The sequence below is a fragment of the Malurus melanocephalus genome, unplaced genomic scaffold, assembly GCF_030028575.1.
Source record: "Malurus melanocephalus ecotype Western Australia unplaced genomic scaffold, MMel_1.1 scaffold_26, whole genome shotgun sequence".
Lineage (NCBI taxonomy): Eukaryota > Metazoa > Chordata > Aves > Passeriformes > Maluridae > Malurus > Malurus melanocephalus.
This window is the reverse complement of record NW_026623258.1, coordinates 3190385-3206068: the sequence shown is the minus strand read 5'-3', so window position 1 is coordinate 3206068 and position 15684 is coordinate 3190385. Positions and strand designations below refer to the sequence as shown.

At 36.9% G+C, this 15684-nt stretch overlaps 1 protein-coding gene across 1 annotated transcript in view; it reads right to left on the bottom strand.

Moving 5' to 3' along the window:
• The window catches only part of WDR35 (WD repeat domain 35), a 41761-nt gene extending 26788 nt beyond the window's left edge, over positions 1-14973 (bottom strand). The window contains exons 1-11 of the mRNA XM_057390455.1: positions 14884-14973; positions 14212-14329; positions 13360-13431; positions 11965-12057; positions 10725-10853; positions 10379-10512; positions 8693-8858; positions 8451-8596; positions 6286-6411; positions 3563-3748; positions 873-933 (exon numbers count right to left, since the gene is read on the bottom strand). Coding sequence (XP_057246438.1) covers positions 873-933; positions 3563-3748; positions 6286-6411; positions 8451-8596; positions 8693-8858; positions 10379-10512; positions 10725-10853; positions 11965-12057; positions 13360-13431; positions 14212-14329; positions 14884-14907 — 1255 coding nt within the window. The 5' untranslated portion in view covers positions 14908-14973. The remainder of the gene's footprint in view (positions 1-872; positions 934-3562; positions 3749-6285; positions 6412-8450; positions 8597-8692; positions 8859-10378; positions 10513-10724; positions 10854-11964; positions 12058-13359; positions 13432-14211; positions 14330-14883) is intronic.
• Between the last annotated feature and the right edge of the window lie 711 nt (positions 14974-15684).

The following is a 15684-nucleotide window of genomic DNA, read 5'->3' as shown; positions in this document are numbered from 1 at the left end:
AAAAGAAAATAAATATTTTTATAAATGTAAACAAGTTATTGAGCCTTTCAACAAAACAGAAGTGTTAATCAAAGAATCAAGATTCAAAAAGAAAACTGCAAATGKGGTTCACAGTGTCTACTCTGAATCCAAATTCAGATCTATTTGGGTAACAAGCCAAAAATAAAGCAAAAACTAGAATAAATAAAAGTGGATTAATTAATCAAAAAATTGATTAATTTCTCAATTTGTCTACAATTCCCTTATCRGTTTAAAGGGAAAATAATGAATTATCTTTATTCTCAAGCAAAACTCGCAAAAAAGAATGGTTTGCAAATACTTGGCAATGCTCTGTACCACACCTGGAACAAACAAGCAGTAGAGAAAGCCTGGAATCTCTACAAGCAGTAGAGAAACCCTTTAGGATTTGGGGGTGTTTTCATACTTCAGTTATAATCTACTGATTTTTTTTAATTGAATTTTAATTTGTAATCTGAAAGTACWCAGATAAAACAATTGTGAGGAAGATAAGGAAAAAATATTATCAATACTGAAACACAAGAAATTGATGTTTAAGATATTGGGAAGCAGCAACAAGTTATTCTTAAATGAAAGTCTAGATCAAATTATTTCACTTGCTCTGATAAAATTGGACCTTTTTCACAGTACATTTTCTAAAAAGAAGTTGAATTACCACTGTTGTGAGGGAAAATCTGAATTTCCAAACATCATTCATTTAAAAAAATTAAGAAAAGAATAATTTTTTAAAAATTCTATTTTTAGAAATAGAATAGTCTATAGCTTGCATCAACTGGAAGAATCAGGTTTTAGCCAATAACTAACAAGTTAATTCCAACACAAATTACAGAATAAGACTATACCAAGTTGCTTACCAATATCAATATATTTTGGGTCCAACGGTGTGCCAATAGAATTGCAGAGAACCAGCACATACTGTATGGAAATAAAAGCAAGTGTTAATACTACCACACTTTTTGTAAATTAATAAGCGGTATAAGGTTTTCTGTGAAAGTGCATCTCATAACTCACATCACACATTKTAATGCTCATCAGCAACAGAAAACAGAGAGACTATGACTGCAGTAAATATAAAGCAGCATAAGCATGAGAGTAATGAGCTATTTGCCAGTTAGCATCATAAATGAAGAACAAGCACAAAACAGGAAAGTAACCAGCTGTTTTATGCATGGGAGCAAACCTACAGACAAAATACAACAGGTAGGAGATACTACCAGCACATCCACAGACAACWTGTGGGCAAGACAGGCAGTGTCTCACCTGCTGCTGTGTGAGGCACACACTGCACTGCAAGTATTTACAAGCACAATACAGCACTGACTCAGTGATTAAACTCTYATCAGCTGCTCATGCAAAAGATAATCTAATAAACTCCCAGCAGTTAGGATCTTTGTTCGATCCTTTGCAGATCTCCATCTTCTTGAACCACCAAGAGGGTAATAGGGTGAGGAGAATTGTCAATAAGGCTCTCCCTCTGCCCTGCAGTATCACTGGTATTACAAAACTGATGAGACTTTTTTAGTTTTGCCCTTCTTGTAATCCCATTTGGGAAGGCTTTGGTAGCACAGGTACGTTAGAGATTGGGCTGGTAAATTCAGGAAGATGCAAATACAAAAACAATTGACTAGAAGCCAATGCTTCATTGTTGGAGCTGAAGTATTTATTTCTCCAGATCTGAATCAAGGGTTAAATACCTTAATGATTATTGTATAGGTCAATGCCTTGAATGAGAAGTGTGGAAATTARGGAGCAACTTGTACTGTCAAGTCTTTAGACTTAAAATAAAATAAATAAAATATACAGGGCTACCAAAACGTGAATTGCCCAAGAGCTGTCACCCTGACTCTCCAGGAAACCAAAGACAATTAGTTTTTCATGACTCTTTCACAGCCTGAACAATCCATGTAATTGTGGTAGCAGACTACAGCAACTGTACAGCTATCCTTTTAAACTGATAGACTGATAGCTTATTAATCACATGAAAGCAGCTCAATTTAGTTTTTCATCTACTGTATGAACTTGATTAGAGCTGAATGTGGATTTCTTTTCATTAAATAATTATATTTTTTCTGGTTTGGCCACCAAWAAGTACCTCACAAAAATAGTATTTTTATTTCTTTGTTCATGAGTTAAACTTTCCACTGGCATTCTCAAATTCCATTAAAAAAAAAAAAAAGTTGTGTCTCTGCCTCTATAGGAAAACACACCTGGCTTTTTTAACTCAATTTTTCATTTCAATCACGTTTACTTCAATTCTTCTCTGGTAAATTATCCCAACACACACTCTACACTAAGTCTCTCTTTTATGCCCTTTCCAGTCATTTTTGAGACTCCAAGGCAGTAGATCAGAGCCTGTCAAGGAGTGATGGAATAACAGTATCCAAGACAGGCTGTAGGACCCCCACAGGRTGGTGCCAGGGCAGGGAGTTTCAATTGTCTGATTTATCCAGCCTTACTATGGATATCAACAAGAAGTCCATCCTAATTTACTGACACATCAACTTGCAATATCTGTAAACAGGTCGTGCTGAAATTAAGTCTTTTTTGTCCCATTAGTTATTGCTGTACATTCTGCTATTCTGAAATTACAATTCTAATGACCAAAATCTCTTGTAAATCAGTTTTTCAGAAAACAACTCTAATGAACTGCTACACATAAGCCTATGCACTTCATTTCCTAAAATGAAGTGATAAAAATTACACTGGAGCCATTTCAAAACAAATGAAAGACCCTTACTAACTGTAATTTTCAGGTACTAAAATTAAATCTCTTATTTATGCGCAGTAAAGTTACACTAGGTCTCTCTGCTGTTTGTTTCCTCCTTTATAATTATAATCCAGAAAAAAAATTATTTTATTGCACTCAACTTTACCAAAACGTTAATGGCCACATAACCTGTATTTTCTATATGACAGTATACCATTTATTGCACAATGACGCAAAGCAGCACTAAAGCATGTTTGGGATTTTTTACCATGGCACCAAATGATTCTGTCTCATGCTCCTCCTGTGCAAGCAATATATAAGTGATACAAAAAACAATTCTGAAGTAACTGCAGCAAGAAAAAACATGTAACAGTATCACACTAACCACATATTCATTAACCAAAGCATTTATCATTTATCATTTGTGATACATATAAAATAAATTAATAAACAAACTGTTGGCAGTAACATGCAATTTTAGAAATTGCCCTTTTTTTTTCATTCCTGACTGATGAAATACTCATTACCATTCTKATGCTTTTAGCTTGTCTCTGGAGAACTGTTCTAAATAAACATTAATCTGGAAGGCTGCAGTTTTTATTAGGTKACTAATGGCTACAAGGAGTTGATTTGAATATGCAGTTAATCAGCTACTTTGTTATTTGTTGGGGTTCTTTGTTTTTAAACACTGAACCCATTCAAGTGCCATTCTGTCAAATGACAAGTGACACAACTCTTAAGTCAGATTCAGACTTCTACGTTTCATTTTTTTCTGTCTGTAAAGAACTGGCACATGGAACAGYGCATTTCAAGTGAAAATGAAAAGACAGATTTTACCTGAGGTTGATTCTCATCTGCTTTAGTTGCTAAAACACAGAAGTCCCCACACGTTGTTATGGAAATAAGGCTCTTGACATATTTCACATATTTCTCATTGTTTTTTGTGTCCCAAAAGACCACACAGCACTCCGGGCGATCCGGTCGGGTATAGGCATAAACAACAGTATTGGAACAGTAACCCCACTGCCAAGAAAGACAATGTTGATAAAATCAATCATTATAAGAAATCAATAACAAATTGTTCACAGCCATGAAAGAAAGWGTTTATTTCATATACACAACCAGTATTCAATATTTTTTACCTGTCAAGTGACAAACCAATTTATTAAAAGTATGTGAACACAGCTCAGGTAATAAGATAGTGGTATAATATTAAACTGGAAAAAGAAGCCTTTCTATGACACAGAACTTCAGAACTGAAGGATCAGCCTCRAAATGTGACAAGATCTCACTTTGCCTTGTTTCTTCCTTGTTCAGCAGGTATTCAGAAATACCCATTGTGATAATGGATTTTGCCATGAAAATGCTTAGTTTGTGGCTACTGGTTTGGAAACTCAAACTTCATTTCCCAAATGAAATATAATAAATATGTTAAAGCGTACAATTCCAGAAGCAGACAAAAGCAAATGTATAGGAGTACTATAATAATCACATCACCTCTTCCATATTAGTACTATGAGAAAACCCCTCCCTTCCTCCCAGAGGAATGTAATTATTCCTGTAACTAGTAGGAGAAAGGGTAAAAAGGCAAAAGAAATGGAATATACATATGAGGATGCCTTATTGCATTCAGTTCATTTAAAGTACCAAATTTAATATTGAAAACCCTTTCCCATACAGCAGAATCAGAAAATATCTCAGAAGGTGAAGCTGTCAAACAAATGAGACAAAACAAATCACTTAAAGATGATGATGATGATGCAATTGCAGAAACACTAACAGAATTCTCTGCATCAGCATCTTCTACAGCAGACAGAAAGAAGAGAAAGCTTGTTAAGAGTGCTGGCAAGAGAGGTTCCCACACTCCTCAGGAAATGAAACCAAGATGATAAACTACAGCATCAACAGAAGGACTTTTAGAATAGATCTATAGACTGTAAATTAGTATTACAATTCCATGCAAACTATAAAYAGTTTTAAAAAAGATCAGCTCAATTCATAGTTTTACTGACATGTTAATTGTAAAACCTGTTTCTCTTATTATGGTTTATTGAAAAGYAGATGAAAACAGATTATTCAGTAGATTGGTAATATGATACTGACTCTTCATCTCCAGGTCATTAATTCCAATCCAGACTAAGATAATTRCAGCTTTGAATCACTCCCATTTAATGACTGTCACTTTCAGACTATGTTATTCCTGAAAGGGAGTTACTGATATAATCAGAGCASAGCAGAAGTAATGTGTACTATTTATTGAAGGAAAACATGCATCATTCACCATAAAAGCATTTAATACTGAAATGGAGTACACTACCAACATATTAAGAGTTTATTTGCTGCAGAAATAAATTAATTTGAACACATCTTTTTCCATTTCAACTACGCAAAATGGGGTGCAGGGGGGAGGAAGAGCTTACATATGCAGTTTTTAAAACTAAGATTTCAAAATATAATTAATTTGCAAACTGTGCCAGATCTTGACATACTCGTGGTCTCCTAGATACTGATGAGTTTAAGAAAAAGCAAGAGGTCTGTGTTCCAGCTGTTACACATTTCCCAGAATAAACATTAGGTAGCATTTCCTGAAAGACTCATTTCCAGCTCAGATTTCCAAAGTCTTTTCCAGAAGATTTACAACAAACTATTTGAAATTGCTTTCTAGCAGATTTGTGTTTACAGCTCCCTGACCAATAGTTTCTCACAACCAAGTAGAACAATACATTTCAACATAGCTGCAGGAGGTTCCTTACATTTCACTCTATCTCTAATTACAACAGCTACACAGAGAAAGTTTAAGAACATATCCTGTGCTGGGGAAAAAAAGTATACACCACTGTATACTGGACAGTAATTGCTATTATTTGTTAAACTCTAAATGAAATGTTCCTAATTTCTTAAAAAAAAGAAAAAAAGAAAAAAAAAAAACAACCAAATGAAAAAATTCAGGTGGTAGACAAGATAAAACATTATTTAGAATTAGCTGAATACACACTTATAAGAAGTATATTGGGAATTGAAATATAAGTAGGAAGTACATCTATCTATTCATTCCTATTGTTCARGCTTCTACACAACTTTCCTGGTTCAAATGAATAATTCATCACTCAAAAAAATGGCAGTAAAAGTCAGGTTCAAACCATTCAGTATCACTTAGCCCAACGTAGTTAATCAAACAGTGAAAACACAGAAGCCTTACCTAATGACATCCTCAATTACTGCCAAATTTAGAATTGTGCCAAATTCTATTCATATTAACAACACATACATTTCCTTATTGTGAAAAACAAACTCCAAATCCATTGTAAAAGCAAAGGCTAAGTCACAGCATCACCAAAACACCCTCACATTCCACTGAAACTTCAAGCCAGTGGTGTTGAACAATCTATAATCCTAAATTCAGCACTGATTTCATATATATATATACTGTATGCATATATATATGCACACAAACATATATATATATGCATTTCAGAGCAACCTACTTTTTCAATCTGATCAGAAAGAGAATAGCTAACAAGGAACTTATGAATACAATTAAGTTTCATGTTACTACATACCTTGTAATGTGGACGAATGTTTGCAAAATATATGTAATTATCCACAGCCAGGGCAATTTTCAGTCCACCTCCCTCCCAGGACAAGGAGGACATCTGCTTGCCAGGAACTTTCAGTGTACGTAAGTGCTTGATTAGAACAAGGAAAGAATAAGATTCTCAATTTATCACAGGAAAGCCACTCYAAAATACATAGACAATGGTTTTGGTACTTGATAAAAAAACCCCATAGATATTCTTTACCCCATAACAACTCTCAAATTGCAATACATATGCAAAGAAAAGAGGGAGATATTTAAATACATGACCGAAGGTGTTCTTTCACCTCAGGTTTGGTTTGTTGTTTTTTGTTTTGCTTTTTTTTTTCTCCAGAGAGAAAGGAAAAACAGGAGTCGGTAATAGCTCAAGCTTACAAAGATAAACAGTAGATGGAGAATGACAGCATAAACATTATTCCCTTTGGTAGGTAATTGACATTTATCATTTTAGTCACAACTAAAATAAACACAGCAATAGTACTGATCCTGACATGCCTCAGAAGTTTCATTGATGCTGGAAGTGCATTAGTCAGTTCATGTACAACACCCTCAACTACAGCTGACAGTTTAAACAAATAAAAACATACCCTTAATCTATGTCAAGAGCATGCAGTGAACTAGCTGTATTGGTACACAATTTTTAGTGAGGCAATGGACATTTTCCTCTTSTCTATTCCCTTTCAAAAAATTTAAGAAAGGCAGTTGATACACTTCCCATCTTTTTTCAAATATCTTTATTCTGCTGAAGAGTTTTTAATGAATGAAGCACGCAATTAGAAAAAAAATAATGTCTTCAAAACCTTATTCCCACAGAGCTCTTGTTTGTGGATACCTTTTTACTTCCAAATATAGTTGTATGTAATAAAAGATACACTTATTGATTATTTACTGTATGTTTTTGAATAATCTTAGGCTTTAAAAAATAACATCGTTATCATTTTACTGAGCAGAGCACTGATACTTACACTCAGATCTAACTTTCCTTTTGAGGGCATAGCTCTGTGCCAAAGAAAACTGCAACCAATGAACTAACACAGTACAGTACCTACTTTGTGCCTTTGATCAGATGCAAATATCAAATCAAAATACTACTCACACATTATTCACATAAAATACCATCTTCCAAAAAAAATCCATATCTAAGTATCAGAACTAGTACCAAACAACTCTAAAACCTACTTCTAAACAGTAAATACAAAATYGGGAACACCAGTTTCWGCTAATMYRAAGGASATTAGCAAYAAGAGATGTAACATTATTGCCAAARTCTTTGGTTCTATTAAAWATTCAACTAAGGAAACCCCTACAGATGATGTTGGATCTTAACCCCTTTCAGAGCACAGCTCAGCAGTGGCCAGTACTTCCTCTCTACAAGGGACAAATTTCACCACGCTCTGATAATAACACTAACTTATTGATTTCCAGATATATTASTAAGAGGGAAAGCAGTATTACCYAGCAAGGCAAAAAMTATCACAAAAAAAAAAAATACTGACCAGCTGTCCCTCTATTGTCAAACATTTAATATACTATAAAAATGACAGGATGGATAAAAGAGATTTACAAAACAATAGCCCCAACAGTCAAATGAAGAATTTTAGAAAGTATTTAGCTTTTTCTAAGTTTCTGAGCCATTGCTTTTACTGATACCAGATTCCTTTTTGCCAGTTTTACTCATTCTGTAAAAAAAGAGAGGAGCATTCACTGCTGCATTTTCTGCTTCTAATCTAGAGGTATCCAGGTCTCTTACAGCATAGCCAGCATAGAAAGACAAGTACTTCTGGATTAGACACACAGATGTGGACATGTTGACTGCTGCCTAAGTTCCAAACTGCTCATCCTCAGTCTCATCACAGGGATCTGGTGGTCAAAGTTAGACACCACATTTATCCTATCATTAGTGTTTTGAGATGCACTTGGATTTTCATGCTGGCCACTATCCTGCTGTTCTAAAAAGGTACTTGGTCCTGTGTCCTGTTTCCAGATCCATGTGGATATCCTAGATGGATATCTCAGAACACTAAACATCTACATTTTAGCATCCAAATTCTATCAGTAATGATCCTGTAGCAAAATAAAATTTAAAAATCAAGCAAATGAACATTTACACTATATATCAAATCTTTTTACCTCACCAAAGGGAGTGTAGAACTGCACAACGATGATATCTTTATCTTGAGAAGCTTCTCTGAGGGAGCCTGCCACYGCCAAAACACTTCCATTGGGGTTCCACTGAATACACACTACATTGATACCAGTGTCAATCAAAACAGGATCTAGTTTTWAAGGAATAAACATTAAGAATATCAACACAAGCTGGCACTTTAGGTCAAGAGGAGCTCAGTAACTTGCACCCCACAATTTGTACTTACTGTAGTCATTTTCATCTCTCATTAGCTGGCATCTCCCATTGTCATAACAGACAGCAAGGCAAGGACAGTTGGGTTCAACGTAGCCTTGGGTACCGTGGTACCAGTGTATCCCAGCAATGCTGAATGCTCCAGTTAAGTTCACCAAACARCTCAGCTTCATTTTCACCTGCACAAGAGTGGTTAATTGAAGTCATAAACAACACGTTATTTAAAGAATGATTTACGTCTCCACTGATACTTGCAAAAGACAAGATGTCTAAACAAAATTGTTTTCCTGTCTCAAGAAAAGTTTTCAAGTTCTCAGAATTTTATGGGTTTGAAAAATTTCCTTCTATAATCAAAGCCAGATCAGACACATGAAAACTTATTTTTAACTACAAAGAAATACCCTAATGTTGGCATTTTCATTCTTTGAAAAGTAACTTAAAGAAAACCAACAACATAAAAAGCCCACCACACACACACAAGTGCATAGACACAAGAAACCCCCTAAAACATTGCAAAAAAAAAAAATTCAAACCATTCCTGGGCAMAATATTAAAAAAAAAAAAAAGGAAGAAACATTTTATCTGCTTTTTCTTGACTAAAATCTGCTGAATAAGATAAAAAAAAATGGAAAAAATTGGTGTCCAAATTAGAACACCAATCAAGATAAGTTAACTTTTGCAGTTATCAGTCCTCAATACCAGGTAACACAGGTAAGAGCTTGTCTGAAAGATAAGAGCATTCCTCAATCAATTCAAAGAGGAATGACAGGTAAGTTATGGGAGAGAAGGGGAGAGGGAGAGAGTTCACAACCATACAYATTGTTGATATGGTGGGGGAAATGACAGCAAATTATTTAAAGAATTTCAGTAATTTGTAACAGTTGGAAACACCATGACTCATACAGTGGGAGGATAAAGAAAAGAAAATGGGAAGGGAAGCAGATACTTTCCAAGAGAGGTGATGGAAAGGAGAAGAAAATTCACCATATTAAGCATTTAAACATTAAGAACATGGTCCCAAAACCACCGATTTTAAAGTCAGTGTTCTTCTTAGCATTTTGTTATAGTCACATTCCAACACTCCAAGTCAGTAGATAAAAATAAATAAATAAATCTAGGTTGTAGGAATTCAACAACATACTATAGCTATTTCCTTCTATTTTCCACTCACTGCCAGTTTTTCTCTGAAAAATAATAGGAGCAATAGGAAATTAAACTTTTGCTTTTTTCTAAAAGCATGCTAATACTTYAAGAAGCAGAAGCTGTAAGAAGTCAATATCCTTTAAGCCAGCATTAGTTCCTCCAAATAATGAAAGGGGATAAAAAACATCAGCTAAAAAATATTAAATCTGAACTATCATCACAAACATCTTTGAAAATTAAGGTTTTCAGATGTCCTAAAGAGTTTCATTTAATTTCACTAATATAACCATCCCTACTTAAACATTTTCAGTAATTATTGCAAGGYAAAAAGGCATTATCACATTGATGTGATATTCCTTTAGCTACCAAAAAAGAAATTATTATAATAAAAAGCTGCAGAACTCTTGAATAACAGCTCTCTGGCTCTCTGTGCATGGGGTTGTTCAGTTATCAGTACTGAAGTCCAATAAACAAACATGAAATAAATTAAGAGGAAGTGAGCTTTTATGCCTGTTGAAGTTAATTATAACCTTTAATAATACCACAAAGGACTTACAATAAAATTTCCCTGATTGTCATAAATGTGAATCTCTCCATTTGCCATTCCAAAGAGTAAAATTTTGCTATCAGAGGACCAGGCCACATGGCACAGGTGGGTTCCTTTCAAGTCTTTTCCCCAGATGCGATTACCTGGAACAAAACATTGACTGTACTTTAATAAATGTACCACAAAATTAAAAACAGGATACAAGTTACCAGTGTAAAAACTAAAACAGCTTAAGTCAAAGCTACAATTAGTAAGTAACTATAAATTGCATTTACAAGAGAAACAGGGCCACTATGTATATAACACTACAAACAAATTTGTGTAATAACACAATTAATAGCGCTTAAAATTTTACCATCCACCGATCCAACAATCACAGCCCCATCTTCATATACAATACAAATCTTTTGTCCATCAGCATTCCAGCTCATACTTCGAACCACTGATTTATTTCTGTTGTTAATCATCTCTTCATACCAAGAACCTATTAGCAGGGAAAGAAAAMCTGAGTTACACTTGTGATTTGATAAACCTCTAGAGGATTCTAGGTACAYGCRAATCAATTAATTGTCCTTTCAGTAAAAGCCTAGCAAGACTACACTACAGTGTCCYMAGWAGACACAGAMACAGTTACTGTGAAACCCAGTGTTCAGATGGGAGCTGCTCATTTCCAAAGTGAACAGTGACAAAAGAGGACTCGGAAAGGGGACCCTAAGTCCAAGAGGGGCCCTAGAGAAAGAGCTCTGTGCTTAAGTCATTTCAGAACTGACAAGAATACAATAGGAAMTATAAACAGAGGGAACAACTGGCTTTGCTAGGAATAGGTGGTAAGTAATTTACAGATTATTCTCCAAAACTAAGCGATAATCTATGTGACAGTAGCCACCACATATCAGCCAGAAAGACTGAGTTATATTCTTTACTCCTGAAATGAGAAGCAGAGCTAAGATTTTGTTTCCATTTTTCATTAAACTAAAATTCCCAAGAGAATAGGAAAACTATTCACTTTTTTTCTTCTTTCTGTGTTGGAAAGTGTTTACTTTGACTGCRAGGTTTGCTGGCTTTCAAATGAATTCCAGTGTACCACAGTAGTACATGTACGTATGAAAAGGTCAGGAGCAATAAAAGATAATTACAGTCATACACTGGTTATTCATATTGATTCACTGCCTTAAACATTTCTAAAGATTCTTTTTATGAGAGTACTTAATTGATGCTTTGAGAAGGGTTGATAAGTCCCCGTAGTCTATCAGCATGTTTGTGCTCGATGCACAATGTATTATTTATATTGTATTCCAAGGGAATAAAGTAATTTAGATAAGAAACTTAGAGCAGTTTATCAAGCATATGGCTAAGTATTGGTATCTTCTCCTAAGGCAGCTCTGCAGGACAAATGCCTTGTCACGTGACTRGACTATAAAAAACATAGACAACTTTTACAATAAAAATTCGAAAATTGTTTTAAGATTATTTTGAGCTATACAAACTGAAAAATAAAAACTTAAAAAAAAGAATAGCAAAAAACCGCAAGTGAGGAAAAAAAAATTCTCACAACACAGAATATTATCCCATCTCAAGTTTATCCTGCAAAATACCTCTGTACAACATCCACACAATGATGAGGCCATTTTGATCACTGGTAGTCAATTTTTGATACTGTTCATTCCATGTCACAACCTGCACAAAACCTAGAAAGCGATAAAAAGCTTTTTATTGGCATAATTTAAGTAACTTAATAAAAAACACTACATCTAACTTAATCAACCTGGAGCTTTTCAGAAATTTGCATTGTTGACTTTGACTTAGTTGTATGCTTCTTTCTGTGCCACTTATTTTCTCTTTCAAAATTCTACTCAACAGCTCCTTTTGTTTCTGTATTCACCCACTGGAGCCACATCTTCTCCAAATCCTGCTCAGAATGTTATTTCCACATGCAAAACCCAAACCATAGTTTTGTAGTTTTTGCTCACCTCTCACACTCTGGGACACTGACAAAATGTCACTGTTATAGGAAATTTGGGAGTTTTCTTCCTCTTAGTAGTAGTCTGATCCTCGCTATTGCTCCAATTTTAAAACATAATCTCCCTGATAATTACCCAGAAGAGCACTTTACAAACAAATCCTTCAGACCCTCAAATTTCACATGGGATCCCACTCATAAATATTTGACTTGAAACATCTTTGAACTTTTATTTTMTCAGTTCCATACTGTAGATCAATTTGCATCACATTTTTTCATGCCCTCATTGTTGGGCACCCATTTTCTCTGTATCCTTTCCATTTTTCAGTATTTCACTCACAAACATTAACAGACGCAATCAAAGATTTTCTGAATGTCAGGGATTTTTAAGATAACAGCAACTTATTTCAAAATTGAAGACATCCATTTAAACTATTCACCAAATCAATAACTTACAAGGCATTTGTTCAAATCCTATTTAATAAGGCCCTTAAAATAATCTGATTCTTGGCAGATTTCAAATGCAAGTCCTCAAAAAAAATCCATATCCTCAAATAATGCAAGGATTCTAGCATCCTTTTCATATCCCATTGTCCATGGGTGACAATCACTCAACATTTCTCACGTGAGAATTTAATTCCTCCCWAATTCTGCAGCATTCAGTTTTTACTTTCACACATTATCGTTCTCCAACTTGCTTTCTAACCTCTCTAAACTTTGTCTGTATATTACACTGCAATCTATGCATATACACATTCTGTAATTTGTCAATAAAAGGAAAACAAAGATGTATCCAAGACAGAGATTGGGTTAACTGAACTTACTTTGATTTCATCAGAAGAAAATTGAAAGCTACTTTAACATATTTGCAAATSTCAATGACAACATTGAAAAAAAAYCCAAACAGTCTGATCCAGGATAACATGGTAAAAATATACAGCCAAGTTATACCAAAAATACTTTATCAGCTTAACAAAATCTTGTATTTTTATTCTAATCAAAAGCAGACTAAATGCCCAAAAACACTTACCACTATGACCTTCAAGAGTTTGAGTCACAGAAACATTGTTAGGAGCTGCCAGTCCCTTTATCTTTGCCTCATCTAAAAAAAAACAAAATTCACTATGAAAATAAAAYGAACAAAGCTAACAAAGCACACATAKTATCMTTTTTCTATGAATACTGCAGCTCTWATCACTATTTACACAGATAAATCRAATTACCTAAAAGTAAGTAAATAGTAACTACGGGATGAAATTTCCACTCCTCAATTCCATGTGATTGCTATTCACATCTGTCATCTAAATTGATACATGCTTTGTGGTCTAGGACATTTTCAGGAAAAAAAAGCCAACAAAATAAACCAAAAAAAATACCCCACCCACAGTAACAGCTATAGATGTTACATTATGTTACATTTATGAAACGAGTTTAAAAAATTTTGAAAATGGATTTTACTTTTCTTGGAATATATTCATTTAAAAGAAAATACAGAGCTTTCTCTCKAAAATAATTAAGATGGTAGAGAACATTCAAACAAAACCAAGAAGCAACAGAGTAACTTCAAAAATAAAGAGTAAGCCTACACAAAAAGAGCAAGAAGATATGTCCTGAAAAAAAATAAGAAGCACTGAAGAAAACTTCAGCAGATATAACAGGCAGACAAATTACTTGTGTGTCAAGTAAGACCACCTGGAGAAAAACTGTATTCAAAAGACAGTGATGAAATATTAGTGCAAATACATAACTGGCTATGAACAGATTTAAAACATATGCAATATTGTCACGTAACCTGGGGAAGAAGTTATACTTTCTTAGGTGTGGTGGGGTTTGTTCTTAAAATAAAAAAAAACAAACAAAACCAAAAACCCCCATCATTTACCTGTTTGTGTTTCTAACTTTAGAACTTTCAGTAATCCATCCTCTCCACCACAGGCTATGAAACCTTGATTCTTATTCCACGAAATACATTTTAATCGAACATTACCTGGAATTGCAATCTGAAAAAGAAGTTATTTGTATCTCTACAGGGTTGCAAGAATCACGTTTTATTTTACATACTCTATTTKAACACTTCAAAGACACCTACAATAGCACAAGAAGTAAATTTATTTCTATTAACAGATGTGTACATGCAAAATAAAAGACTGAAGACAGAATTACAAGTACTAGTGAAAGTCGAGTAATTGAACACATGCAGTAAGTGATAAAAACAGGACACCTTCAAAGGTGTTGAGCAACAAAAACAGGTGAGAGGGGGCACACAGTGCACAGGGCTTTGGTCTCCAGCGGAAAAGCCACATCCAAAGACTACCGGGGAAAAAAAACTGCGGAGCTGCAGCAGCGGCGGGAGACCAAAGAACCCTCAAAGGCAGGCCGAGGGAACGGGGGGGACAGAGCGGGACAGTGCTGTGGCAGTGCCCCACCGAGCCCGGCCTCCCCGAGGGACCCCGAGCGTCCCCTCAGCGCTSCGGATCCCCGGGACTCGCCAGGGCCGCTCCCCCTGCCCCGAGAGCAGCCTGCCCTCCGCCGCCCCGCGCGTCCCCAGCAGCACCTTCTTGCACAGGTAGACAAACATCCCGGCGGAGCGCCGAGAGCCGACCCGCGCTGTCCCTCACGGCGGCCGCGTCCCCCCGGCAACCGCCGGCGGAAATGGCGCCGCTTCCGGGGGAGCGGCCGAGCGCCATCAGCGGCTGTGCTGTGCCCGCCCCGGAGCGGGGCCCGGGATCCTCCGAGCGCCATCAGCAGCTTGTGCTGTGCCCGCCCCGGAGCGGGGCCCGGGATCGTCCGAGCGCCATCAGCGGCTGTGCTGTGCCCGCCCCGGAGCGGGGCCCGGGATCCTCCGAGCGCCATCAGCAGCTTGTGCTGTGCCCGCCCCGGAGCGGGGCCCGGGATCGTCCGAGCGCCATCAGCGGCTGTGCTGTGCCCGCCCCGGAGCGGGGCCCGGGATCGTCCGAGCGCCATCAGCGGCTGTGCTGTGCCCGCCCCGGAGCGGGGCCCGGGATCTTCCAGGGGGGCGGTGAGGGGCCGGGAGGGGCTGTGAAGGGGCTTTCGGGACCGGGTGGGACTGTGAGGGGCCGTGCCGGGCCGTGAGGGTCCGTGCCGGGCCGTGAGGGTCCGTGCCGGTCCATGAGGGTCCGTGCGGGTCCGTGAGGGGCCGTGAGGGTCCGTGCGGAGCTGTGCGGGGCCATGAGGGTCCGTGAGGGGCGCCCGGGGTTCCTCCGGCCCAGCGGGTGCGGGGTTACCCGCCCGTCACAGCCATTGATGGCAGTGCTCGGCATGGTTAGCTGAGCGTCACTCTGCTTTTACACGAAGGAAAATCCCAACGTTTGTGAACCGCAGGTTGTCTGCACAG